At 40.9% G+C, this 25,448-nt stretch overlaps 1 protein-coding gene across 4 annotated transcripts in view; it reads right to left on the bottom strand.

The window, feature by feature from the left end:
• Positions 1-25,448, bottom strand: part of LOC138165393 (vasculin-like protein 1) — an 80,742-nt gene that overhangs the window by 26,784 nt on the left and 28,510 nt on the right. For 3 of the 4 annotated variants that reach the window (XM_069093692.1, XM_069093693.1, XM_069093694.1), the window contains 6 exons: positions 22,536-23,529; positions 21,910-22,027; positions 16,424-16,459; positions 7,788-7,917; positions 7,058-7,344; positions 3,190-3,262 (listed from right to left, as the gene is read on the bottom strand). In XM_069093692.1, the coding sequence (XP_068949793.1) occupies positions 3,190-3,262; positions 7,058-7,344; positions 7,788-7,917; positions 16,424-16,459; positions 21,910-21,969 (586 nt within the window). In that variant the 5' untranslated portion in view covers positions 21,970-22,027; positions 22,536-23,529. The remainder of the gene's footprint in view (positions 1-3,189; positions 3,263-7,057; positions 7,345-7,787; positions 7,918-16,423; positions 16,460-21,909; positions 22,028-22,535; positions 23,530-25,448) is intronic. The other variant, XM_069093695.1, reaches the window with a different exon arrangement.

Here is a 25,448-nt window from a genome sequence, read left to right as displayed (position 1 = left end):
AAAAGAAGGCTACTGCATGAGTCTACATAAGAGATGGCAAGGGCCTAACCAAGGGCACTAGTTCCCCTCTGTAGTGTGTGAACAAAGGGAGAAGTAATGAGACTTGGCTACTTACCAGACACTGGTGAGGGAGACAGATGGAAGGACTAAGGTTTTTTTCTTTCTTTTGTTTTGTTTTTTGGAGGGCAGTTGGGGTTAAACAACTTGCCCAAGGTCACACGGCTTTTAAGTGTTAAGTGTCTGAGGCTGGATTTGAACTCAGGTTCCCCTGACTCCAGGGCCAGTGCTCTATTCACTGTGCCACCTAGCTGCCCTGAGGACCAAGGTTTAATGGGTAAATAGGAACCTGGGTGACTATGCCACCCTTAGCAGAGAATGAAGGGAAAGAGTTAAACTCTGGTCACAATAGTCTGAGATGCTCATGCAATCCAAGTCCTGAAGGCAGCCAGTGACTTAGGACTGGATACTGGGAGAGAGAATACAGTTGGGTGCCATCTGCCCAGAGCCTGAACCCATAGGAGCTGATGCCAAAGTAGAGAGAGAGAATTTCAGAGAGGGCAATGCTATCTCCCTTTAGATAGATAGATAGATAGACACTCCCCAGATACATGTGGATATTCCAACAGTGTTTCACACAAAAATAAGAATCATAAAACCACAGCAATGGAAGGGAACTCTGTGTTCATCTCGTCTAACTTAGAGCTGAGAATTTTTGATACCCTCTCCACCAAGTAATGAGTCTCAGTTTGGAAACCTCCAGAGCTAGGGAGCCACTGGGAGGCTTACTCTCCAGCTTTGCTAGACATCTCTTGTGAGAGAGTTCTTCCTGGTATCAAGACAGTGCCCTGTCTTTCTCTACCTACTGCTTCTTAGAGCTGCTTTCTGAGAGACCAAGAACAGCAAGAGCAAGTCTAAATTGATTTTCTAGAATGCAATGATCACACACCCTCCAACTCCTTGGCCAAAACTCCTTTTTTTGGAGACTAAATGTCCTGCAACCTAACCAGTATGGGCTTAAGTCCCTGTATCACCACGGTCACCTCCAACTTGTCAAGATCTTCTTTAAAATGCAGCTCTCAGGGGTGGCTAGGTGGCGCAGTGAATAGATCACTGGCCCTGGAGTCAGAAGAACCTGAGTTCAAATCTGGCCTTGGACACTTGACACAAGTACTAGCTGTGTGACCTTGGGCAAGTCACTTAACCACAATTGCCCTACCTTCCACCCTCCAAAAAGGCCCCCCCCCCAAAAAAAAACAGCTCCCAGAATTTAACATGTTGCTCTAAATATAGTGTGCAACCAGGGCAGAATTAGGTTAGAATTCTACTCTCTCCATTCTAGAACAAAGGTTCTTGACCTTTACTATTTTGTGGACCCCTTAGGGAAGTTTATGAAGCATACAGATGCCTTCCCAGAACAATGTTTAAAATGCATAAAAAATTTTAAAACACAAACACAACACAAAGGAAAACATTTATATCTAATAAGTTTTCAAAATTAAAAAAAAAAAATCAAATTCACAGATCCCAGGTTAAGAACCTCTCTATTCTATAGGCAGTTTTCAGAGGATGAAATTAAAGATATCTATAAGCATATTAAAAAATGCTCTAAATCACTAATGATTAGAGAAATGCAAATCAAAACAACTCTGAGGTACTCCTCATCAGTCAGATTGGCTAAGATGATAAAACAGGAAAATAATAAATGCTAGAGAGGCTCTGGAAAAACTGGAACACTAGTGCATTTTTGGAGAAGTTGTGAAGTGATCCAACCATTCTGGAGAGCAATGTGGAACTATGCCCAAAGGTCTATAAATAAGTGCATACCCTTTGACCCAGCAATACCACTTCTAGGGTTGTATCCCAAAGAGATCATAGAAGTGGGAGGAGGACCTGTATGTAAAAAATATTTATAGCAGCTCTTTTTGTGGAGGCAAAGAATTGGAAATCAAGGGGATGCCCATCAATTGGGGAATAGCTGAGCAAGTTGTGGTGTATGAATGTAATGGAATACTATTGTGCTACAAGAAATGAGGAGCAGATGGACCTGGAGAGACTTATATAAAATGATGTTCAGTGAGAAGAGGAGAACCAGGAGAAATCTGTACACAATCACAGATGTTTTATAACATATGTGTGACGATCAACTCTGATAGACTGGGCTCCTCTCAGCAATATAAGGTTATAAGACAACTCCAAAAGACTTGTGATGGAAAGAGATATCCACACCCAGAGAAAGAGCTAGAGTCTGAATGCAGATTGAAGCAAACTATTCGCTCTCTTTCTTTTTCTTGTTTTGTTTTGATTCCTCTTTCCCAATGTTCATTCCATTGGTTATAATCCTTTACAATCTGACTAAAGTTTAATGTGAAGATAATTGTAGATCCTATATTTGATCACATGCTGCCATGGCGGGGTGTGGGAGGGGTAGGAGAGGGATGGGAAGAAAACTTGAAACTCAAAGGATTGTGGAACTGAATGTTGTAAACTAAAAGTAAATAAATTAATAAAAAAAAAAGTTTTGAAAATAAAAACAAAAAAGAACCTCTGTTCTAGATACTGTCTTTTAACATGTTTTAGAATTGGATTAGTTTTTTAAAACTGCCACACCCATAGTTAATTATTAGTACTACTATATTCCACTAAAAACCCAAGGTCCTTTTCTGTACAAACTATTGTGTTTACATATATATATATATATACCGTTTTGTTGTGGGCTAGCAAATCAAAAAGCATTTATTAAGCACTTACTATGTGTGCTAACCATTAAGAATACTAAGAAAGGCAAAAATTCCTCCTGCCCTCAAGGACTACACATTCCAGTGGGGGAGGTAACACAGACAGAGCCATCCAGAGAAGACAGAATGTCTGGGAAAGGCCTTCCTTCGGAAGCAGTGTGGACTATCCTTAAGAAGGCGATTATTTTTAACATGCGAAGGACTTCATGTTTCTCTCTCTCAAATTCCACCTTCTCAATTTGGCCTGTAATTCTGGCCTGTCTACACTTGCTGATATACTTTATTACTTGCAGAAAGCCTTGCTGAACACTTTCTCACAAGGGGAACAATAATTACTGGGGCCAACAAAAGGAAAGTAATAAAAAGAAAATAATTTTGTTCCTTTCCCCCAAGTATGAGTCCAGTTTAGTTTATGCCCCCGGAATTTTCTAGGAGAGAAGGGAGCATCACATACCCCATACTCCAGAAGGGGTCCCAACAGGTCTGCTTGGATGATTCTGTTTCCCAGCTTCTGGATTCAAAGATGGCTGTAAAAACCAGTGAAAAACGTTAGTATAAAGCAGCTTATTTTGACCGTATCTTCTCTACAATAGCCAACATTGTAAAATGTAAGTGAAAATTATGTAAGAAGAAAGTCTAATATTTATCATATTTAGCAGTGTGCAAAGTAGGACAACAAACACCCAGTGACAGCCCAATGGGGTGGGTTGCTATATGGCTACTCAAAATTCAGTCCTAATCTTTTTGCCTACGGTCATGATTTCTTTACTTCAGAAATTTTACTGGACTGTTAGATGTTAAAATTCAATCCAAAGAATTTTTGAAGGTAACAAACACTGTCTGTGCTCAAAAGCTCTGCCCTCAGTCACACAAATGGGTTTTGTTTCATCCCTTTAATTCAGGAATGAAATATCACATGTCAAAAAAAAGCTTGTACCCCCACCCCTCCCTCCCTCCCCCCCAAACCCCCAGAAAACCAGGGCTCACTTGCCTGGGCTAAGAAAGATTCAGCTCAGTGCTTCTGAAGACAAGAATCAACCATAGTCACTGTTAACTACTGACTATTTTTCACATGTAAAAAGCACTTTCCTCACAATCCTAGTAGGGTAAAATGACCTACAGGCTTTCACAACCATTTTACAAAGGAGGCAACTGGGGTTCAGAGAAATCAGGAATGTCTTGCTCAGAGTCTCAAAGCTGGTACGTCTCAGAGCTAGGACAGGAGGCTGATCAGGTCTTTCTGATGACTTTAAGATCAACAGTTGTTCCTCATCACTCTAGCAGGCTGCCTCAACCATTCAGAGTGTCTAATAATACAGAAAAAGACCCTGTAGCCTATGAAAGTCACCAGGTAAAGGAAAATATACATGACCTTGGTGTCAAGGGCTTTCCAATATGATCAGGGAGATGAGATGTATAAAAATCACTCCAACATAAGCTAAATAAGTCATTATACACATAATACCATGGTGTCATAAAAGTATGTTTAACAAATCTCCATGGGAGTCCATGATCATGGGAGAAATGCTCTCTGACTGTGCCTGGGGGAGAATGAGGGTGGTAATTTGGGCAGCCTTAAAGAATTTCTACAGGAGAACTTGGGGAGTTGAGATGTGCAAAAGGGTATTTATTCAGGTAGCTGGAATAGAGTGTGCCAAAGCACAAAAGGGACAACATGCTGTGTATATTCCAGTTGGAAAGGTAAGTTTGGGTCAAGATCCTAGAAGGCTCTAACTGCCTGGCCTAAGAGTTTGTCCTTAACTGTTAGTCTAAAAGAACACTGATTTTAATAACTTCTGTCTCAGTATAAAGCTAGGCATGACCTAGCAAATATTCATAGTGTTTCAAAGGCTGCTTTATGATGGAGTGAACTATGAAATCTGCTAACAGTTTTAGGAGAATAAAATTCAAGATGAGACAAATGTGATTTTGATCTTTTTGTATTCAGACAAATAGGAAAAAAAGACAATAAAATGCCAACAGTTGGGGCCCACTATTAGCTGGTACCAAATCATTTTCATTTTAAAAATTGGGGGTCTCAAGAAACTGTATCAAAGTGGAACCCCCCATTCTCTTAGAAATCCTAAGCATGTTAGTAAAGAAATGCCAATGAAAAAAAGATTAGGAAGTCTTAAGTTTCTGTTCATGTAGAAAAGCAGCAGATGGGTTTCCTCATAGGTAACTGTATAACAATGAAGTCTAGGAAAGGGATATGTGGTTAGTTTCAGAATATGTCCTAAATTTAAAAGTCAAAGATGTCATACTGACCCACAGCATATTCCTCACAACAACCCTGTGAGGTAGGTAGTAAAAATGACACTATTCCCATTTCAGAGAGAAAAGGGAGGCTCAGAGAAAGGGTCTGATTTGTCCAAGGTCAGGCAAGTGCTAAGTATAACAGGAAATATGACCTCAGGTCTTGTCAATCTAAGGCTTTTTGGATCACATCACACTGTTTGTCTGGTATTCTTTGGCCAGTAGTTCAGCATATGTTACTGTGGTCAAGAAGCAGTTGGGAGTGTCCATGCAAGATAACAGTAACAAGGTAATAAGACTACAAAACCTGGGTGCTTCCTTCTGCTGTCGGAGAGTAAGTGACATGGTGGGGTCAGGGAGATTCAGTATAAGGACAGACCTGCAAAGTGGGAAGATCAAAGACAATAATTGGGACTAGTGTGGGAGAAATAAACATGGGCTTAGCTCTGACAATGGAGGAGGAAGAGGCCTTCTCCAGAAGCTTCAGTGAGGGAAATGTAGGACAAAGACTTCCCAAAGTCAAGATACTGAGGGCAGAAAAGAGGAAAAAAAAAACTGACAGATAAAATCCTGCTGCTCGTGGGAAAAAAAAATACTGTATTAAGGGACATTAGGATTCTAGGTTCAAAATGCAGAATTAGACTGGGCTTTGGAAATCATCTCAGTTCAATCACCTGATTTTAACAGAGAAGAAAACAGCTCCTGAGATGGAAACTGGTTTGCCAGAAAGTAGGAGAGTGAGATGAGCCCAAATGACAAAGATCCTGGATTCTTCCCCTAACCAAGCTAATGTTAAGGAAGATACTTATATCTTCATACAACAAAAGTGTCCCTTAGTGTCATATTCAAGGCATGGATTAATGGGGAAAAAAAAATGATAAATGCAACCCAGGAGTATGAGTGATTGAATCTTGGTTCCTCCACCGATAAAATAAGGATCCTTTATTTCCTCATAAGACATCACATTAACAGCAACAATTTTCTCATTCATTCAAAGAATACCGAGTTTTACTACAACCATATATGACAAGATGTCATAAATGTAAAATAACAAAATTTTTCCCATATTTGTTATGTTTAAACTTTGCTAACAATTTTTGGGGGAGGAAGGGAGAATGGATGATTTCTAGATTTCTACTTACCAGAAGAAGCCTACTTGCTCTATTTCTGTTTTTTTCCTCTTCCTTTGCCCTAAGCAAAGTAATTACTGCTAATGGACAGTAGAATCATAAGCCTGCAATCTGGGAGTAAACATGGGGCACTACAGCATTGTAAATGGATTTTTTCCCCCCAAACTATACCATGAAGTTTTTCTAGCTCACTACTTTAAAACACACTACATAAACTGAATGGTGGGTTTACATGCTAAGAGGCAGAGGTCAACACAGGAACTTCAGAGTTTGTGCCAACCATATGACCAGGTCTTTTGGTCACAATTTCTATGGGCACAAGCTATTTACTTTAGCAAAAGAAAGCAAGGACAAGAGAAGGAACTCCTAAAGATCAGCAGAAAACACAATCCCTCTGAGAGGGCACACTTTGTAATTAGAGCATCTTATCTAGGAACTCAAAATGCATAAGATGATTTATAACTCTGCAGTCTAGAAAATATCACTTTGCATGAAAGATGAAGCAACTGGCCCTAAAGATGCTAATCACTTGCTAACACTTTAAATAAGACTGAACATGACTAGCAGTAACAACTGCTCAGGGGTTCTCATAAAGCCCTCCCCTCTTCCTTTCAACTCTGTCTCCTTTCCTCTACAAAAGGTCTTTTAGACTTTGACCGAAGGGCTACAATTTAGTTTCTGGTCCTGGCTCTCTCACTATCTATGTGACTCTTATTACCTTCCCCCTCTGGTCATAGTGTCTTGCTCTGTAAAATGAAGGGTTTGGACCAGATGTCCACTAATGTCTATGGCCTGATTCTAAACCTAAACTTAGTTATATCTACTTCTAGACTGTGTAGTTTCTTAAAAAAAAAAAAAATCTTGTTGCCAAAGGGTCCTGACTTCTGCTATTATTATGCCACAGCCTTAGCTGCCCTCAGAAAGTTCCACACTTACAAAGTCTTCCTCCTCAAACTGCAACTTCTCCGCCTTCTCTTCTTTCTTTTCTTCCCTGGCCTCAGTAGGTGGCTTTTCCTGAAAGGCAGAGCCCTTGCGGGAGTGGAAGCTGCCATTCCAGTGGCGGTGGGTCCCTGCTCCCCCCCCGCCGCGCTGGCTCACGCCATCGTGACCCCGGGCAGAGCCATGCCAACCGGACTGGTTCCCAGCGAGTCCGGCATGTGTGCCCTTGGAGACACCCGAATCTACGGAGTCATGGCGGAGCAGGGAGGGTTGGTGCCAGGAATCTAACGTGGAAAGGAAAAGCAACAACACGCGTCAATGTGGCTCTCTGCTGGGAGTGGAGGGGGCAGGCCAGGGGCCTCTGATCTGGCTGAAGGCCCTGCCAGTCAGCCAATGGCTAGTCTGATTAGTGTGTTTAGAATAATATGGATTATGAGATTGGATAACTGAGCTAGAATGATGAAAGTTCAACTTTTCTTTCAATGCCAATTCCTGGAAAGATCCCTTTCAACTGCAACAAATGGTTTTAAATCCATCAGAAGACAAGTCTCTCCCACCCAGTAGAGAGCCCAGCTCGTGTGGGTACGAGCAGTATAGCCTCTACCTAAGACAAGTTCCTACATGGAAGGAAGCAATGGTCTGCCTTCCTTCCTTCCATCTTTCCCAGGTGGTGCTTGCTGCACCAGATGGCTCTGATGTGAACAAGAGGACGCTGGGAATCACTCACCTCCTGGAGTCCGTAGGGGCCCATTGTTAAAAAAACCATCAGAGGAGTTATGTCTCCGGCGACTCACTCCAAATCGTCCTTCTCCTCGGGACAGGTGCTCTCCATGTTTTTCAAAGGTGGCTGCAGGAGACTAGGAAGAAAAAGACCAAAGAAGCAAATGCATGAGTAGTAGCCCAACCTAGGCCCCTCTGACTTCTTCCTGTGGGTCAAACTCAGACAGGATCAAGCCCCGACAGGGATAAAACATCACCATAGTTTAGGAGAAGCTCACTATAATGTCATGGGCAAAACACACCTTGTTTGAGTACGAAAACCATTCCACAATCTAAGCTCTAATGGACATTTCTGCACTAAACAATCACACACCCGGAATGCACTGCTTGCCTATCTTCATGGCTTTCAAAAGCCTTCACTTCCATCAGAGATTCAGTTCTATGTCCACCTCCTCCTTGTCTCTTTTATCACATTTTCCCCAACAAGCACTGTGTCTAAACTTAGTGATTAGAATCATGGTCTGAAAGGTGGAAAGGAACTTTCATCTAAAAGATATGCAATCTGGTTACATTTAATTTCATCAATGCAGTGAGTCTTGAGAGGATATGGGATGTGTCTAATGTTGCCTTCAAAGGGGATTCTGCGGGGGAGAGAGCCTCTGTTGTCTCTAACAAATCTAACCCCTCTAAACTATCTATCAATGTACAGGTCACATCTCTCTTGTCCCTAGACCTTCTTCCTTATCCCATTTACTCCATGGATTTTTGAGGTACTGTCTTTTTAAAAAAAATCCCAAAAAACCAAGATACTTCTTTCAAACCTACTCTTATGATGCTAAACACAGAGAAATACAGAACTATGCAGGCTGGGTCCACAATTTCAACTCAGGCCTTACTGCTTCTAACCATCTCACTTCTTGGTGACTATTCTAACCTTCATATACAATGGCAACTCCCTTTCCTCCTTATTCTACACGTCAAAGTCTCTTGACCCAACTCTCATTATTCTTTCATCTTTTGTTTTATTGCTGACAAATCTGTAGTCCTTTTCCTTGCTAAGATCAGCCCTCAATCCCTTCCCTTCCCATGTTCTCTAACAGTTTGCCCTTTTAATGTCCAGTTCACTCTTGCCTCCTAATTTTCAACTGTTCTTCATTCATTGGGTCTTTCCTTGTTGCCAAAAAATATGTCCAAATCTCCTACCTTAAAAAAAAAAACTAACATTTATACAGCTTTAGGGTTTATAAAGCACTTATCTGACTCTCACCACAGCCCTGGAAGCTAGGTGTTACTATTTTTTTTTAAGCAATCAGGGTTAAGTAACTTGCTCAAGGTTACACAGCCAATTATTTCTGGGTGTGGTGCTGAGTATCTGAGCCCGGATTTGATCCAGGTCATCCCAACACTGCAGCTGGTGCTCTTACTCGCTGTGCTACCTGGCCGCCCCAGCTAGGTGTTACTATTACCCCCATTTTACAGATAAGGAAACTGTGGCTGAGAGAGGGTAAGAAATGACCTGCCCAAACCTGAGGCCAGACTTGAATTCAAATCTTCCTGACTTTTGAAGCAGATATATAACTCAGTGGATAGAAAGAGCACTGGGCCTGAAGTCAAGAAGACCCAAGCTCACATCCAACCTCAGACACCTCCTAGCTATGTGACCCTAAGCAAGTGACTTAACCTCTGTTTGCCTGACTCCACTGGAGAAGGAAACAATGAACCACTCCAGTATCTTTGCCAAGAAAACCAGAGGTCATGAAGAGTTGAAAATGACTGAACAACAACTGTCTTGACTCTAGGTCAAGCTCTTTCCTTACTCAGAGAAAAGATAGGCAAAATTCTTTAGGGAAAGACAAACCCAGGGAAAATGGGAAGCTCTTATGAAAGAAATTCTGAAGACATAAAAGAAACCTTTCTTATGAGGCAGCAAAGAAGAAGTGTCTGTCTGAAGACCCTGATGTGGATGCACTGAGATTCTAAAATGACATGTAAAATGAAATAACAGCAGATTCAAATAGTGGAAGATGAAAAACACATGGCATGGGGGATAAGTTTCAGGACTACAAAAAAAAGTCAGAACAAACTAAGGCTCATGTGAATGCTGTGGACAACAATAAGGGCATTTTTTAGTGGTACCCTGGAAAAAGAGAAGGATCAGGGACAGGATTTGAGAACGAGAAGAGGGAAGAAAATACTCAATTTTTATTTTGCTTCCTATTTTCTCCTTCAAGGAGAAGAATGACAAGGGAGTCAAGACTGGAGGATTGAGAGGAAGAAGTGTACAGCTTAGCTTGACCACCAAGCCTCTTCCATAAAGATCTAGAAAACACACCAGATCAAACTCAGGAAATCCAAAAAAAAGTGACAGTGAGTCATCTTGCCACCCAAGAGCAGCTTAGGGAGACAGAACAAGTTTATACAGATGGGGATGAGATGTGGCCAGGAGTTTGAAGCTAGGAGCATTTCAGTACCCAGGGACTGAAGGAGGGTAACTAGTTCAGGGCTCGGGGATGGGTGTCATGTGGCACCCAATCTGTTTGGTTGCTTACTATATAGTTCTAGGCCACAGATCCAAGGCAAAGAATAAGTACTGGAAGCAAACAGTAGCTTTGGGGAATTGATCCCAGGAGCAGAAGGGGACTCATTTCTTGCCTATAGTGGAATGACCCAGGGAGAAGTCACAGACTATAAAGGGTACCCTGGAGTTCAGTTGTTCTGAACCTGAAGAGCCATCCATGAGGTTAAATAAGTGTGACTCAGCTGAGCAGCAGTCTGCTGGAACTCCCACCAAAGGAAAAGCTGCCAGACCCAAATGTGGGTCAGGAATGTACAAAGTTCAGAATAGGAGGACGGTGAACAGACACTGCCCCAGACTACATCCCTGCAGGAGCAGATTTAGCAGCAGGAGGTAAGAGGATAAGAGTTCAGGCCAGACATTCTTCTCAGAAATTCACTGAACCCAACATTAACATGAAGTCCAAAGTCAAGAAGATCAGAAGAAAGCAAACAAAGAAAAGAATCTGACCATAAAGAGCTAATTCTGGTAATAAGGAAGCTCAAGACACAAACACAGAAGAAAATGACATGAAGTCTACAAAGCCTCAAGGAAAAGAAATGTATATTGGACACAAGTCTAACAAGAATTCCTAGGAGAAATAAAGCAAGAGTTAAAAAAAAAAAAGAAGCTAAAAATGATCTTAAAAACCAAATGAGAGTAGTAGAGGAAAAAAAACAGGAAAAGAAGTAAAATCTAGGGATGAAAGAAATGGAGTCAATTAACACTTTGAAAAAAGGGGAATTAAACCTTTCTAAAAAAATAGTTAACTCCCTATTCCACGTTGCTGGCTCTGGTTCTTGCTTCAACAGTGTTTGGATGGAACAGATCCGGGGTCCCCTCAGCTCTCCTTTTTTAGCTTCAGCCTTCTGCAACCCTCCAGGCTGTGGGGCCAGCCACCCCCTGCCAGCCCCTGGGACCAGCCCCCACCTGTGAGACCAGCTGCCTCCTCCCTCCGCGGTTGGTGCCATGAACTCTAGCTCCCAGATCCGCCAAAACTTCTCCTCCGAGACTGAGGCCACTGTCAACCGCCTGGCCAGCCTGTTCCTTCAGGTATCCTACTCCTACCTGTCCCTGGGTTTCTATTTCGATCGAGACGATGTCACTCTGCCCAGAGTGTTGCTTTTTTTCCGTGAGCTGGCGAAGGACAAATGCAAGGGCACCAAGCGCCTTATGCTGCTCCAGAACCTGCATCGGGGCCGTGTCCTCCTCCAGGCTGTGCAGAAATCTGCCCAAGATGAGTGGGGTCAAAGCTTGGATGCCATGCAGGCAGCCCTGAACCTGGAGAAGGGCCTGAATGAGGCCCTCCTGAAGCTGCACGCCCTGGGCTCGAGCCAAAGGTGATCCACATCTCTGCGACTTCCTAGAGAGCTACTACCTGGGTGCGGAGGTGAAGCTGCTGAAGCATCTGGGCGACCACCTGACCATGCTGCGCCACATGCAGGCAGACCCCCAGCCTGGGCTGGGCGAGTACCTGTTTGAGAGGCTGAGCCTGAAGCAGGACTAGGGGAACAGCCCCAGGGCCCAACCAAGACTGCCCACAATAAAGCTAGCTGCTCTCCAAAAAAAAAAAAAAAAAGTAACTCCCTGCTTGAGAAGAGTTGGCCAAATGGAAGTTAATGACTCCATGAGACATCAAGAAATAATAAAACAAAGTCAAAAGATGAAGAAGACAACAGTGAAGAAACAAAAGCCATGAACAAGCAATCTAGACATCCTATTTCAAGAAAAATTAAAACAAAACTTCCCAGTTACCTTAGAACCAGAGGGCCAAGTAAAAATGGAAAGAATTCGTCAGTCACCTCCTGAATGAAAACCCAAATTGAAAACTTGCTGGAATATTATAGTCAAAATCCAGAGTCCCCACATCAAGAAAAAAGTAATGCAAGAAGTCATAAGGAAAAAATTCAAGTACCATGGAGGAACAATAATAATGATGATGACAGCTAATACTTACATACTGTTTACTATGTGCCAGGCACTGTGCTAAGCATGTTACAATTATTAACTCATTTGATCTTCACAACGGAGGTTGTGGGAGGTGGGTGCTATATATCCCCATTTTACAGATGAGGAAACTGAGACAAGAGGTTAAATGAATTGACCAGGGTTACATAGTAAGTGCCAGATTTAAATTCAGGTCTTCCTGACTCTAGGCCTGGCACTCTATCCTCTATGTCACTTAGCTGATCCCAAAATCATGCTAGATTAGCAGTCAGTATAATAAAGAAATGGAGAGCGTGGCATAAAATTCCAGAAGGCAAAGGATCTAGGCTTACAACCAATAATTATCTATCCATCAAAACTAAGTATGATTCTACAGGGGGGAAAAAAAACCCGGTCCTTTAAAGAAATAGAAGACTTTCAAGCATTTCTGATTTAAAGACTAGAGTTGAGCAGTCATACAAACATATCCAATATACAAACACAAGAATCAAGAGAACCAAGAAAAGGTAAACGTAAGTGAACAATCATAAGGAACTAAAATAAGGTTTGGGCCAGGAAAGACGAAACATTTATCCCCTCAGAGTTCTACCACCATGAAGGTTCATGGAGGAAGTTTTGTTGTGCTTGGAAGATGTCAGAAGAAAGGGAAGGTGGGGAGGGAGATGAAGAATGGGAAAATAATCTCACATAAATGGGGTGCTGTAATGGAAATGCAAATTTAAAGATCTTCCCTGCCCCTAGGCTAAAGTGCACCTGGAGCCTGGGGTGGGAAGCTTGTTTTTCAGTAGATACTTCTTGATTGGCCAGTGGGTCCAGAAGGTTGTTACATTCTCTGAGCCAGGAGAAGGCTATATAAGCCCTGATGTGTAGCTTTGTTTTGGGGCTCACTTTGAGAAGTGTTCTGTGATTTGATATGGATTCTGGGAAGCCGTTGTCCTGAGCCCCCCGGCTTTGAAGAAACCCAGATGTTGACTGGGTATGGATTTAATGGTTGGACAGTTTGAAATCTGTCTACTAGATCTGTTTCTGTCTTGATAATTCTGTCTGTGTACTTTGAAGTTCGGGGTGCTGACCTTTTCCCCTGAACAAGGTAAATGATATATGTCTGACTGATTAAAGTAAGCTTGTTAACCCATTTTGAGTTGCTTTAACAAAGCAGATCTAAGAACCTGTATTGGCAGCAAACCCTGAGGATGCTTGGGGTGCTTGCTGCTACAGGTGCACAGGGAAGAGTTTACATTTGAGGAGGCCACAGGGGAAAGGTGGGGCAGGAAACACCTGAACCTCCCTCTCATATGAAATGGTTAAAAGAAGGAAGAATAAAACACACTCATTCACCACTTAGTACAGAAACTGTTCTTACCCAACAGGGAAGAAGAGAAAGGGAGAGAGGGTTAAGAAGGAGGGCAGATTAAGGCAGGAAGTAATAAGAAAGAAAATAGACTCATAAAGAAGGTACAGGAGAAAAAAAAAAGATAACTAGGATGAAGGGAAATATACAGTAATTTATAACCATGAAAGTCTGAAGTAATTGATTCTGTGTCATTTTAGAATAGACTCTTGTTTTGTATTACCACCCCATTTTGCATGATTATTCAGAACACCTTTCTATGTCTTTGATTTGAGCTCAGGAATTCAGTTTTCCCTCTGAGTTAAAGTTCTAATTAATGGGAAAAACGGTTATCTTCAGCTCCTGGGAAAATACCAAGACATCCTGTGTTAAGTGCGAAAGCTCCAAGAGATATGCTGTTCATCCTTGCCTTTCCTTGCACAATTAAGGCAGCTCTAATCTTCTTAACAAACCCTCCTAGGAGGGAGGGAATCTGCCATCCCTGGTCCACTAACAACATCCTTATGATGCAGATGGGTCCCATCAATCAATCAATCAATCATTCCTTAACAACACAAATGTAAACAATCATGTTGTCCCTACCCCCATGGTGCTATTTACCCTACTAACAATTGCAGTGTCTTCCCCACCTACTCAATTCTGTATCCCCCCAAACTATATTAAGGCTGGTGAGCCCTACCCTTTGGGACTTGGGTCACTGAGAGAGGCCACTGACCCAATTTATTGGTTACTGCTAACCTAACTAATAAATCGATCATGCTTAGAACACTAGATTAGAAATCAGAATCCAACAATATGCTATTTATAAAAAATAAATTGGAGTAGAAAGTATACACAGAGTTAAAATAAAGTAGTAGAGCAGAATTTATCTTGCTTCAGCTGAGTAAAAAAGGGAAAGGTAGCCATTACGATCTCAGAGAAAGCAAAAGCAAAATCAGATATAAATAAAAGAGGAAAGCAGGGAAACTACATTTTGCTAAGTCACTCCAGACAATGAATCAATGCAACATGTATGCAAATAATAATGTTACATTTAAATTCTTAAAGGAAAAAGTAAATTAATTACGTGGAAGAAATAGACAGTCAATCTAAAATAGTGGGGGACCTCAACTTATCCCTTCTCAGACCTAAACTGAAACAAAAAATAAACAAGAAATTGAATAGAATTTTAGAAAAGTTAGATATGATATACCTCTAGAGAATACTGAATGAGAACAGAAAGGAATATGCCTATTTTTCAGCTATTCAGGGTACCTCTACAAAAGCTGTCCACGTATTAGGGCATAATAACCTCTCAAACAAAAGCAGAAAAGCAAAAATATCATAATTTTTTTTACCGACATTACACGTAATAAAAGGCTAAAAGATTTTTTAAAAAAAGATTAAAAATTAAATGGAAACTAAGTTAATTAAAAAAAGTAGATCAAAGAATAAATCATAGAAACAATTATTAAAGATAGTAACAAAAATGAAAAGGTACCAAAATTTCTGGGAAGCAGCTAAAGCAACATTTAAGGGAAAACTGTTATCTTTAAATGCTTTCATCAATAAAAAAGAGAAGGATCTGATGAAGGAATTAGGGATGCAACTAACCCCCCCCCCCGAAAAACCAAAAAATCAAAAATCCCCAATAAAACAGCAAAATAGAAACCTGAAAATTAAAGAAGATAAATAAAACTGCAAGCGAAAAATCAAGTGAGTTAATAAAAATTAGAAGCTTTTTTTGGGGAGGAGGAGAGGAGACAGAAAATTGTTAACAAAGTAGATAAGCCATTAGATAAGTTGATTTTTTTGAAAAAAGAGTTACAAATTGCCAATATCAAAAACGAAAAAAGGTCAATTCACAACTAATGAAGAAATAAAAGAAATTAACAGCTATTGTGCCCAACTATACAAAGAGTTCTTGCTTTATGTAAAGATTATTCTGCAGACCTCTATATAAAGTTATTTTTATATAATGTCAATTTGCCTGGAAAGAAGGGAAGGGAACTGCCCTGAACACCTGTGGAAAGGGCTGGCACACAGTGAGAAAGGACAGCAGGAGGAGGCGGGGACCAGTCACATGGGGACCTGGCCCAAACTAAGAAGAACAAGAAGCTGGGGGCAAGATACATGGGGGCTAGACATGGACACAGACAAGAGAGGACAGGCAACATCTGGAGGCCAGGGACAGACACTCAGTACCCAAGTACAGCCAGATGGAAGGGAGAAATGCAAGAAGAACTGACATGTAGGCAGGTAGATGCTCAAGCCGTAAAGGTCTCCTCTCTGACTGGAGGTCTCAAGCCAAGCACCTAATCCTCCTACAGTGGCAATTTTTGCTTTCACTGGGAGGGTTTTTTGCTTATTTGTTTATTTTTGGGGGGGGTGGAGTGAAGGAGGTGAAATATAGTGTGGAGGAGTGAAGCACAGAGCAGAGGAAAGTGGGGCAAGAGTGGAGAAAGAACACACAGTACATAGGTGTTTTTTTGCAATGCAGAAATTTTCAAAATGTTTTCTGTAAAAAGTCAAATGTGCAGAATACAAATTTACATAAAGCCAGAACTGTATGTACGTCAAACTGACAATCTAAATAAAATAGATAAAAATTTACAAAAATAGAAATTATCCAGATTAACACACAAGAAATGGAGTACTAAATAACCCTATATTAGAAAAAGAAATTGAACAAACCATAAATAAACCCCAAAAGAAAAGTCCTAAAGACCAGCAAATTCTACCAAATATTTTAAAAAACAATTCCAATGCTACATAAACTATTTGAAAAAATAGGAAAAGAAAGAGATCTTACCAAATTCCTTCTATGACACAAATATGGTCTTGATACCTAAACCAGGGAGTCAAAACAGAGAAAGAAAACTATAGACCAGAGGTGTCAATCTCTTGGACTGTAAAACTTCCAAGTACAGCCTGAACCAGATTAAAATGTGATTGGAAAATGTTTAACAAAATAAATAAAAATACAACAGAACACGGATAGTGTTAATTTGTAGTTTCTAATTTGTAGTATCTAAGTCAATAAGTGGCCTACAGGGATCCATTTCCATGTGAGTTTGATACTACTAGAGACCAATATCCCTAAAGAATATTGCTATAAAATTATGAATAAAATGTCAACAAGGAGAATGCAGCTATATCACAAAGATAATATATACCAAGCTGCATTTATAGCAGGAATATAGGGCCAATTCAATTATCAGCAAAATTATAAACATAACTGACCATATTAATAACAAAAACAACAAAATCTTACGATTATATGTCAAAAGATATAGAAAAAGTTCCTGGGAAGATATGATATGAATTCCTGTTAAAAACATTAGAAAGTATATGAATAAACAGAGTCTTCCTTAAAATAAGTAATATCTAAAACCAGGGAGAATGGTATGAAGAATGGGAAGGATAGAACAATAATGGCTAACAAGTGGAATGAAAACTCAAATAAGGAGAGAATATGAGGGTATCTAGCCTCCCTCTATGAATTTCTGTCACCCATCTTTTTGGAGATATTGAAAGAACTTGTAAAATGTGACTGATAAAGCACTGCACATTTTTTAAAGACTCGGGAGAACAGAAGTATCACAGGCTAGAAAAAAAAGAACTATCCCAATTTTCAAAGAAAGGTAACAGTGAAAACCGGAAACTTTAAGTGAGTTTTGACTTGGGTTTCAAATTTGAGAACATAATGAAGGGATATTTCTGAACATCTCAAAAGGTACAGCAGCAGTCAAGATTTAGTCTGGTCTCATCAAGAACAGGGCAAACTTGTTAAAAACAAACAAAAAACTGGGGCAGCTAGTTGGCACAGTGAATAGAGCACTGGTCCTGGAGTCAGGAGGACCTGAGTTCAAATCTGGCCTCAGATACTTAACACTGATTAGTTGTGTGACCTTAGGCAAGTCACTTAACCCCAACTTCCCTGCCCTCCCCCCTCCAAAAAGCAAAAAAACCCCAAACAGATTAATCTTATTCTTTTACAGATAGTATTAACATACTAAGTATATCTATCAAGTGAATGATACAGTTATAAGTGACTTAGATGTGCAGAAAACATCCCATAAATTCCTATTTATTGCTGTATAGAAGATAAAGAAATGTGGGCAAGATGGCAGTAAAGCCAAGTAGGTTCATAAAAAACTGACTCAGAGTAATACTGGTCATCAATGTGAACTTGGAGAGATTTACTGAAGGGCCTTCGTGCTGGCTCAGATCTAGTCATTCTTGTTATCAACTGGGACAAAGACCTACATAGCATACTTTTAATACTTGAAGATGACAAAAAATTGGAAAAGAGAGGCAACATGTTGAGCCATTCACTCATAATCCTAAAATATCTCAATGGACTGCAGCTATGTGCCAAAATTTAAAATCTGTTAAAGATTTTACAAATTGATGCTTTTATGTCAATTTCTTTTTTGATTATATTTCTCCCCTCTCCTTCAACGACAGAACCGTCTTTTCTAATAGATGATTTAAAAAAGAGAAAAAATCGTAGCAAAACCAAGTTTTATAACAATAACAAAATTTAAGAGGAAATAGAAAAGTAAATCTCATTAAAAATAAGTATAAAATTCATTAAGTATCGAGGAGATCATCTACCAAGGCACATCAAAACTTAAAGAAATAGTTACAAAACAATCTTTAAAGAAATGACTTAAAAATTAGAGGGATATTCATTGCTTGGGCTTAGGTCACTCTAATACAACAAAAATCATAAACCCTAAATTAACGTATAGCTTTAGAGCTATAACAAGAACCAAAGAAAGCAGGGTTACAGAGGTAGAGAAAATGCATGTAGAAAAACAACAAATGGATCTAGAATGAAGGGAAAAATGGACAAAAAAAGGATAAGAATGAAAGTAAAATGGCATTTTCAGAACTTAAATTATCCTATAAAGTTGTAGTCATTAAAACAATCTGATACTGGTAAAAAAACAACAACCACCCAGAAAAGTAGAACAGGCAGCTAGAAGGCATGGTGGACAGATAATTGAAACTGGAATCAGGAAGAAGTGAGTTCAAATTCAGTCTCTGACATTTACTAGTAGTATGACCCTGGGCAAGTCTAGAACAAGCAAAACTGAGTTAAAATCTGGCCTCAGACACTTACTATAAATGTGACCTGGGGCAAATCCCTTAATCTCTATTTGCCAAAATCCAGTGGAGAAGGAAATGGATACTTCAGTGTCTTTGCCAAGAAAACCTCATGGTATAACATGGTCTTCCTTTCTGTTCCTTTTCCATAGCGTCTGATAAAAAAGGGCTCTTTACCAAAGCCAATCCCACTCTACATGCCTTTGATTACCTTTGATATTTTGCCTTTTCTAATAGATGGCATCCTTAACCAACCCTCCTTCTCTCTCACCTTTAATCTCTCCTGGTCCCTTCCCTACTGCCTACAAAGATGTTCCAGCCTTCCCCATTCTTAAAAAAAATCTTTACTAGACTTTCCACTAGAACATCCCCACAAGCTCATTTTGTATCTCTCCTCTTTCTCAGTCAAATTCCTTAAAACTGTATTTCCTCTCCTCTTAACTTGTTTCTCAACTGTTTGCAGTCTAAAAACCTTCCCCTCCAAATAATTGTTTTTATCTTTCACTTCTGAAAAGGACCAATGACATCACGCGCATGAAGTGGATTTAAGTGAGGCAGAGCTGCACAAGTTGTCAGCTTCACTCTCTCTTTCAAAGTCACTGAAGTCCAGTGGCAGGACAAAAGGTGAGATGACTAACGATGGCCCAGGATGTAGTGGATGACCTAGGAGTCTCTTCAATGTCTGACCAAGTTCTAGGAGCACCACAGCGCCTGCTTCAGCTGCCTTCATGGACACTGGATCAAGTTGTTCTCATATGCCCACTCCACCGGGGAAGTCTTCACATACTTGTGATAAGATATTCCCCCAACTCACTGATGTGTTTGAAGCCTGTTAGTTACTCTCAGCCTGGTTTAGCCCGTCTGCTGAGACACTTTTACCTGGTTGTGGCTGCTGTACATGCTACAGCTTCCTGGAGCCACAGGTAAGAATTGGGACAGGTGGACACCAAAGGTGGATGGGCAGCCCAGAAAAAGGGGCTGGTGAGCCCTCACACAAGATGTGCTGGTCCTCCCTGAACACTCCCCTACCCCCAATTACTGAGGATTACTAAACTGCTGCATCTGAGGGTCTTTTGGAAATTCTAATCTTTCTCAATTTACCAGATCCATTTAATACTGTTCACCATACCCTGTTCTCCGAGTCTCTCCTCTCTGGGTTTTCGTGATACTACCTCTAGTTTGCCTTCTACCTCTCTGACTGTTCCTTTTACTGGGTCATTCATTGTCTTCCCCCTAACTGATAAAGTACCTCAAGGTTCTGTCCTAGGCTCTCATCTCTTTTCCTTGTACATTCTTTCTGCTATTATCTCTATGTAGACGATGCCCAAATTTATAGATCCAGTCAGTCTCTCTTTTGAGATTCAGTTCCCGATCATTAATTGCTTATTAGACATTTCAAAAGGAATTCATTATTTCCCACCCTCCACCTTACATCTCCCTCTTCCTAATTTCCCTATGTCCTTCGAGGGCACCAATCCTTCTAGTAGCCCAAGTTTGTAAAACCTGTATCATCCTGGACTTCTCACTTTCCCTCATCCCACAGGTCTAACCAGTTGCCAATCCCTGTCTCCCTCCACAACATTTCTTTTCTTTTTTTTTTGTGGCTTCTTGGAGGGCAACTGGGGTTAAGTGACTTGCCCATGGTCACATGGCTATTTTTTTGTGTTAAGTGTCTGAGACCGGATCCGAATCCAGGTCCTCCTGATTCCAGGGCTGGTGCTCTATTCACTGCACCACCTTAGCCGCCCCTCCACAACATTTCTTACATTCTGACCCCTCCTCTCCATTCACATAGCGACCACTTTGGGCCCTCATCAGCTCATATCTAGATAATGATGATGATGATGACTAGCATTTATATAATACCTGAAGGTTTGGAAAAATGTTTTTCATATATGTCATTCTATCTTTACAACCACCTTGGGAGGTAGATGCTGTTATTATCCTCATTTTATAGATGAGAAAACAAAGGCACAGTGTGGTTCAGTGACTTGCCCAGGGTCACATAACTGGTAAGTGTCTGAGGCTGGTTTTGAACCTAGGTCTCCCTGACGACAGGCCTGGCCCTTTCTCCACTACAGCACCTAGATGCCTAACTTCAAGCAACAGCTCCCTAAATAATTTCCCTGCTTGAGATCTGTCCTATTTCATTCCACCCTACACTGTTGCCAAAGTTCCTTAACCATAGCTCTATGTTATTCCCCCACTAAATCAATTCCACTGGCTCCCTATTGACTCCAGGATCAAACATAAAACTTGCTCTGCTGAGCTCTTCCCTGGACACTGCCCTCTTTCTCACAATCTAGGATGCTGCCCTTCTGGCCTTCTCCCTGATACATAACACTATGGCTGCCTCTGGTCCCCAAGTCTCTGCTCCAGTTGTTCCTCCATTTCTAGAATGCACCCTGTCCTTAACTCCTCTTTGGAGCCCCCCCCCCCAAGATGCAGCTCAAGGGGCGGCCAGGTGGCGCAGTGAGTAAGAGCACCGGCCCCAGAGTCAGGAGACCTGGAATCAGTTCTGGACTCAGATACTCGGCACCCACACAAAAATAACTGGCCGTGTAACCTTGAGCAAGTTACTTAACCCTGATTGCTTTAAAAAAAAAAAAAAGATGCAGCTCAAGACCAGTTTCTGTACAAAGTTTTTCCTAATGCTAATTCTTGTGATCTTCCCTAAATACCTTTTATTTAACTAATGTTGCATATATTTGTATTTATTCACTTCATACATGTCATATGTTTACATGTGTAATTGTCTTCCCCATTAGAATGCAATCCCCCTACAAGTAAAAACTGTTTCATTCTCTGTAACTGTGTGTACAACACACTACCAAGCATTAAGTAGATATTAACAAATACGTGTTTAAATACATGTTTAGTGACTGAATCCCTAGACTATTTTGGTTTTTCTGGCTGCTCCATCACCTGGCTGACTCAAATTGAGCTTGTAGTACACTGAGACCCCCAGATCTTTTCCAGAAAAAATGCTATCTAACTAGGCTCCCCCTATCTTGTATTAGTGAAGTAAGTTTTTGTACCCATTCACAATAATAGTGTGAAATCTTATGAAATGTAAACAGAGTAGAAAAAAAAAGTAAATCTGATTAGTGTTGAGTTTATAATTTAGTTAAGGGGAGGGAGAATTAAAATTTGCCTTTAGAGACTAGGGAATAAGAATTGTACCTTAGCTGACTGTGGTGTGGAGAAATTAAGCCAAGCAGGGACGAAGTCATGCTGCGCCATTTAGGTCCAGTGTCTCTCTTCAGCAAGGTGAGGAGGCATCAAACCTCATGGCCAGGATCTGACAAAGAGAGACAAACAAGGCAAACATCCCTTAGGCCTGCCAGGCTCTGGAAACGTGGAAGGAAGATAAACATTTCTCAAGGGTTCCTTGTGAATACTAGAAGAATAAGCAGAGGAACCCTAATTCTTCCCTGGAAATGGGTCTGGTGCTCAGATGTGTAGATTTAATTGTAAGGTTGATGCTGCAGACACGAGACTAAAGCATATGACTTGTCAAAATGTGCAGTATGTCAGGATTAAGACTGATGCTAAACTAAAAAAAAAAAAAAATTCCCAGGAATACAGGGACAGCTTAATCAAGTAGAAGGCTCTGCTTCCTGTTGCCATCAATGTCCTTCAGGATCTTCCAGTATCTTTCCCTGGAGAGACGTGTACAATCTGCGGCCTGTTACTCGAGCCCTGCCTGCAGATACATTAATGCTGCCTCCCAATCTGGACACCCATTTGCACATGCACATCCACAGGCTTTTTTTTTTTAAAGAGTCAAGGACATGGAGAATATTTACCCCAGAGTGTAACCTCTGCGGTCCTGGTCCTCCAACTCCGTATGCTTGGTCCAGCTGGGTCTTCCACGTTATCCTTCTGTCAAGAGGGTCTGGGGTGGCCTGGGCAGCAGCACGCCTACGTGAGGCACCAAAAGCCACGCCCTGTGCTGACCAGCCCTCTGCACCCTCAGTTGCTCATTTTAAACTACTCTGTTTCTCACACTTACCCAAATAAAGGGGGGAGGGGGAGGGGGGGAACAGAAAAAAGTGTCTGGTTACATTTAAAAAAAAGGGAGGGGGGAACCACACACCTCTGGTTCAGCTCATTCACCTGCCTTCAGAGTGGGCACTATGTTGTTGCTGAAGCAGATAGTACATTAGGATCTAGGGAGTTGGTACCAATGCTATTCATAGCAAGGCCATGGCTAGCAAGACAAATGTGGTCATGTGTTAGCAAAGGTAAGTGGCAGAGGAAAAATAAAAAGCTAAATTAATAGAAAACTGTGAACTTGGAGAGTCAACTCAATTGAGAAACATCCACATGAGAGTGCATTTAAAATATTAATTTCATTATCCCTAATCATACAGCTGCTAAAAAAGCGTATGTGTGTATGTGCGTGTCTACTGTAGCCTTAAGATCTTGGGACTGCCTTGGAGCAGAAACAATCTGGCAGAAATCTGCTTTGTTTTGTGAAGATTCTGGACAACACACTTGTGTTCAATGCTAGACTGGGAGTGGAATGCTTCCAGAGGTATCGTCTACTTCTTCAATGTTGACCATTTATAAAGTGAAAACAAAATTAAAACCCTGAAATCTAGGGAAGAAAAAGTTTCCTAAGTGATGTTTTCTTCTCTTCAATTAGAGATTTTTGTCATTCCTCCTGGCCAACACTGGAAGCACGGTCAGGAGGCAGGCTGAGAATGCTTCTACTGCAACAAGGTAGAGTTTGCTTCTTGTATCCAGTGCATTTCCATCACCAACCAATCTTCAAAACAGCCACAGAACTCAACTGGTCTAGAAACAAAGATGAGACAGAAAACAAAACTTATACAAAAGAATTACAACTCATTTAAGCTACAGCATCATAAGTAGGAGTATAGTGAAAATGACTCAAACAAGGGGTTGCAAATCAAGACTCCTCAGCTTTGTTTCTGGTTTAGACATTTGCTGTTATCAAAATTATGCTTTATCAAAAAGTAAGAATTACAAAATTCTATGTAGAGGGGCAGCTAGGTGGCGCAATGAATAGAGCACCAGCCCTGGAGTCAGGAGGACCTGAGTTCAAATCTGACCTCAGAAACTTTACACTTACTAGTCGTGTGACCTTGGGCAAGTCACTTAATCCCAACTGCTCTGCATTCCCCCCCTCCAAAAAAGCAAAAATAAAAACAAAACTCTATGCAGAGTTAGTTATATCAACTACATATTTATTAAGCACCTACCACATGCAGAGTATTGTACTAGTCTGAGGTAGATATAATAAGAAATAAAATGAGCTTGCTGTGCTCTACATGACAGAGTTCAACAAGGAGAGGTGGCATATATGTCCTCAATTCTCCAAGGATCTATGATTTTGTCAATAGATACTGTACTCCATCTCCTCATTCCAAATACTCCATCTACACCTTTGATGATGGCCTGCAGAGCTGCTGTGACCAAATTATATTTTACAGCCAAACTGGTAGTAATCCTTCTGAAATCAGCTAAATCAGGTTACAGATGGACAAATGGATATATAGCAATCTGGAACTCAAAGTCATTCCAAGTTGGCAGGACCTGCTGGCAGAGCTATTGAGAACTCAGGGTTACCTCCATACCACAATGAAGCAATGGAGAGACCTGAATGGAAACATATGCCAAAGTCTCTAGAATTCAAAATAAGAAATAAGTGCAAATGAATTGGATCTGACTGGATGGCTCTTCCCAGAAGACTGTCCAAGTCAGTCATATCTCATTCTTTTCTTCACTCAGGGTATGTTTGTCTCCCTGCCCCTTTCAGCTTCCTTTTATGTGCTGTCTTTCTTTATTAGGATGTAAGCTCCTTGAAGCCAGAGGCTGTTTATCCTTCTACTTGTATTTCCAGCACTTAGCACAGTACCTTACATAGTAAGCCTTTAAAGAATGCTGATTGAGGCACTCTAATGCACTGCTGGTGGAGCTATGAAAAATCTGGAGAACAGTTTGGAATGATACCCAAAGGACTATAAAATTGTGCATACTCTGACTCAGCAATATTACTACCACTGGGTCTATATCCTAAAGAGATCAAAGAAGGGAGGACCTATATGTAAAAAAAAATATTTATAGCAGTTCTCTTTGTTGTGGCAAAGAATTGGAAATTAAGGAGATAGGAGATACCCATTAACTGGGGAAAGGCTAAACAAGTGCTGTCCACAATTGTGATAGAGTACTACTTTGGTATAAGAAATGATCAAAGGGGCAACTAGGTGGTGCAGTGAATAGAGCACTAGCCCTGCAGTCAGGAGGATCTGAGTTCAAATCCGGCCTCAGACACAACACAAAAACTAGCTGTGTGACCTTGGGCAAGTCACTTAACCACAATTGCTCTACGAGGAGGAGGAGGTGGAGGAGGAGGAGGAGGAGGAGGAGGAAGAGGAAGAGGAAGAGGAAGAAGAAGAAAAAGAAGAGAAGAAGAAGAAAAAGAAGAAGAGGAAGAGGAGGAGGAGGAGGAGGAGGAGGAGGAGGAGGAGAATTAGTTCAGGAAAACCTGGTAAGACTTGTATGAACTGATGAATCCTAAAGTGAGCAGAACTAGGAGAATGTTGTATACAGTAACAGTAATACTGTAAAGATAATCAACTATGAAAGACTTAGCAATTCTGATCAATATAATGATCCATGACAGTTCCAAAAGGCTCATGATGAAAAATACTATCCATCTCGAGAGATGTGATGAATTCCGAGTACATATT

The sequence above is a fragment of the Petaurus breviceps genome, unplaced genomic scaffold, assembly GCF_028583685.1.
Source record: "Petaurus breviceps papuanus isolate PSGF00001 unplaced genomic scaffold, PetGlider_PUasm1.0 208, whole genome shotgun sequence".
Classification (NCBI taxonomy): domain Eukaryota; kingdom Metazoa; phylum Chordata; class Mammalia; order Diprotodontia; family Petauridae; genus Petaurus; species Petaurus breviceps.
Note: the sequence above shows the minus strand (reverse complement) of the source record. Positions and strands in the feature narration are given on the sequence as shown.